Source organism: Nansenia antarctica (assembly GCF_963989245.1).
Source record: "Nansenia antarctica genome assembly, chromosome: 2".
NCBI lineage: Eukaryota > Metazoa > Chordata > Actinopteri > Argentiniformes > Microstomatidae > Nansenia > Nansenia antarctica.
The window spans coordinates 7581714-7584977 of NC_137675.1; the positions used below are offsets into that span (position 1 = coordinate 7581714).

The following is a 3264-nucleotide window of genomic DNA, read 5'->3' on the forward strand; positions in this document are numbered from 1 at the left end:
TATCCTCTAGATCAGAGCATGGATCAGGACCAGGGATGCGGAGCAGAGGAACAGGTCCTGTGTATATTGTTGACCAACATGTAGGACTACTGTACAGGGTTCCCACGGGTCTTTGAAATCCTTGAAAGTTTGTGAATTTGAGAAAAATCAAGGTCTTAAATGTTTTTTAAAATAGACATGGATCATTGAAAGTGCTTGAATTCCCCTCTAGATCCCCACTAAATTCTCATCTAGATCTGTCTCAAACTATGCTGTGTTAGGTCCTTGAATTTGAGGGAATTGAGTCTTGTAAGTCCTTGAAAGGTGCTTGAATTTGATGTTTCAGAAGGTGTGGGAACCCTGGAAAACAGAAACCAGATGCTTACTGTCTGACATATGTCCGATATGCAATGCAGGTGAATTGTTGTGTTATATATACTGAATTTTATGTGAAAGCTAAATTAGAAGAAAGGTTTTTGTGAATAGGTGGAGCAGCTTAACATAGCGAAGGTACTGGAGCCTGAGGTGGAGGAGGGAGAACCAGAGGGAGATGAGCAGGCAGCGCACCCTGCTGGTGAGGAGGAACATGAGGGGGGCGCGACCTGCCCTCAGTCCTCACCTGTGAGAACCCATCCTCAGTCTTCACCTGCACGAATGAAAGCTTACTCCACCACCCCAACCTTCTCACTCAAGTAAGACATTCCACACTTTAGAATTCGTACATACAAGATAACCCACTGATTCCCTGTTGTTACTACCATAAATAATGGGGCAGTTTCCCAGACAAAGATTAGGCCTAGTCCGGGATTCAATCACACTTTCAATGGACAATCTCCATGATGGATGCTTTAGTCTAGAACTGGGCTTAATCAGTCCTGGAAGCGACTACCCGAATCGCAACGGAGTTTAGACGAAACCACGCCCACTTCCGCGTTGCTATGGACACCGCAGCTCTCGGCCGTAACCCTAACCCTAACCATAGCTAGCATACATTTTCCTAAACCCAACCCTAACCTTAACCCTAAAGCCCAATTTATACTTCTGCGTAAAATCTACGCCGTAGCCTACGCCGTACCTTTTCGCGCACCTCTCCGAAAATGTAACTACGCGGCACACCTACACAGACCGTAAGAACTGTGATTGGTCCGCCTGGTAGCGTCATATGATTCCGACTTCTTTCTTCCGCTTCTCATCCGCTGCTAGACCGCCATATTTGAAACATGGATCAAGTGGTAATTGCAGGGCGACGCAGACCGACCAACGCAGAACTATAAATTGGGAGAGCCCTTGCGTAGGCTACGGTGTAGCCGCGCGTAAATTCGACGCAGAAGTATAAATTGGGCTTAACCCTAACCTTAACTGTGATCCAGCATCAACATCTCCCTCTCGCCTCCCTCACGCATCGTGTACGTCATATGTGGAAATAGGCGTGGTTTTGTCTAAACTCCGTTGCAATTCGGGTACGGGCGTCCTGGAAACCAGCCCGTAGTGTCAAGACTTAAGTTCAACGTCATGTTAAATCTTTCAGCAGTAGCCCCGGGAGTTCACCAGGCCGCCAGGACGGCTCTGAAGCGAAGTCGCCAGGTTTTCTATTCGGCGTGAGCACGACTCCCACCACACCTGGCTTCTCTGGGTTTGACCTGGGCTCCTCCCAAGAGGAGGTGAGGAAGAGCAACTAGAGAATGACACATCTTTGCAAAGATGACTTAATGTCCAAATCTGAATTAAAACATCTCCATTTGTCCGTTGCAGGAAAGCCCTTTCTCTTTTACAAGCTCATACTTCAGTGAAAAGGTACCAGTTTTCTATTCATACATGTTAGTCTCAGTGAAAAGGTACCAGTTTTCTATTCATACATGTTAGTCTCAGTGAAAAGGTACCAGTTTTCTATTCATACATGTTAGTCTCAGTGAAAAGGTACCAGTTTTCTATTCATACATGTTAGTCTCAGTGAAAAGGTACCAGTTTTCTATTCATACATGTTAGTCTCAGTGAAAAGGTACCAGTTTTCTATTCATACATGTTAGTCTCAGTGAGATGAAAAGGTACCAGTTTTCTATTCATACAGGTTAGTCTCAGTGAGATGAAATGTATTTTTCAAGAGAGGCCTGTTTCAACAGCAGCAGCAACAACTTACACACACAGACACAACATTGAACAACCCATGGACACACATACAGTACAACAGTCACATATAGAAACAGTCTACATGTTGCAGAGCTTGGTGGCTAAATGATCTGTGCAGAATCGTGTTGCTAGTTTGTCTTAACGCTTGTGTCTTTTCAGAAACCCTCTGGATCCAAACACTCCAGTGGTAAACATACTCTATTGTTGAAGTTCTGGCCTGTACTGTTTGCATCTCTCACACTGGGCTTAATGAATGAATACTTCATGTGAAGTGTCATTTACTTGTTTGTTTTGCAGGCTTCCTGTTTGACCAAGGTGAAAGGTCAGAAGATAGTTTCGAGTTCTCTTTCGGTGCCAAGACCCCCGAGCAGACCTCAGTCAGCCGCGAGACGCAGGGGCCTGAGGATGCCTTCCCGTTCTCTTTTAACTTTGGGAAGTTTTAGAAAAGCTTCTGCTGCAGTGAAGACTTCACAAAGGGTTGTGTAATGAGTTTCCTGTTTCTGTCCCTGATTTCCTGTTGTAATTTGTGTTGATTTTTACAACAATTGCTGGAAGTACAATAACTCTACATACATACCAACACCACCGGCAATGGTTCTCATTTGGGGTTATAATGCGGATGTGTTGTTGTTGTCCTTAACTCTATGCCTGTTGTATTAGAGACTAGCTCCTGTTGGATGGAAATTCCACTTAAGATATGATCTATAATTTATAATTAATAAGATAAGATAAGATCTAGATTGGACCGAATGAATGAGTAGGAAGGAAGCCCCCCCCCCTCCCCCCCTCCTTTTATCTCTTACTTTTCTATCTCTATCTCTATAATTTTTCTCTTCTTTTTCTGTATTTTTTCTCTATTCTCTATTCTTTATTTTTTATTTTTCTGTTCTCTTTATAAAAAATAAAAAACAAACGAAAATGATGCAGGATGAACTTAAGTGTATGAAATGAACTTGTAAATGTTGAAATGTAATGTACAGCCCTGCAATAAAGTATAAAAAAAAATAAAAAAATCTAGAAATTGGTTTGATTTTCACTTTAACATGTTTGTTTCACACTTGCGGTTTATGTAACATTTAACTGCAACTACGGTAATATTTATTTATATGTTATGGTAATTAAATAAAATGCACAGAACTATCAACTGTCTTTATTGAT

The 3264-nt window shown here is 42.3% G+C and overlaps 1 protein-coding gene across 2 annotated transcripts; it reads left to right on the forward strand.

Moving 5' to 3' along the window:
- Positions 1-208: 208 nt before the first annotated feature.
- On the forward strand, positions 209-2999 carry LOC308176032 (uncharacterized protein). Of its 2 annotated transcripts, none has more exons than XM_080550629.1 (5): positions 209-671; positions 1508-1640; positions 1732-1773; positions 2266-2293; positions 2404-2999. In XM_080550629.1, the coding sequence occupies exons 1-5, from the start codon at positions 634-636 to the stop codon at positions 2547-2549; spliced, it is 387 nt and encodes a 128-aa protein (XP_080406755.1). In that variant the 5' UTR covers positions 209-633; the 3' UTR covers positions 2550-2999. The 2 variants fall into 2 exon arrangements, with proteins under 2 accessions (XP_080406755.1, XP_080406756.1); XM_080550630.1 differs by having other exon boundaries at positions 1511-1640.
- The last annotated feature ends 265 nt before the right edge of the window (positions 3000-3264 follow it).

Excerpts from the sequence above, each read along its gene's own strand:
- LOC308176032 (XM_080550629.1), top strand. The coding sequence starts at position 634 with ATGAAAGCTTACTCCACCACCCCAACCTTCTCACTCAA. Across the intron at positions 1,641-1,731 it reads TGGGCTCCTCCCAAGAGGAG|GAAAGCCCTTTCTCTTTTAC; the intron begins GTGAGGAAGAGC and ends TGTCCGTTGCAG. Across the intron at positions 2,294-2,403 it reads TGGATCCAAACACTCCAGTG|GCTTCCTGTTTGACCAAGGT; the intron begins GTAAACATACTC and ends TTTGTTTTGCAG.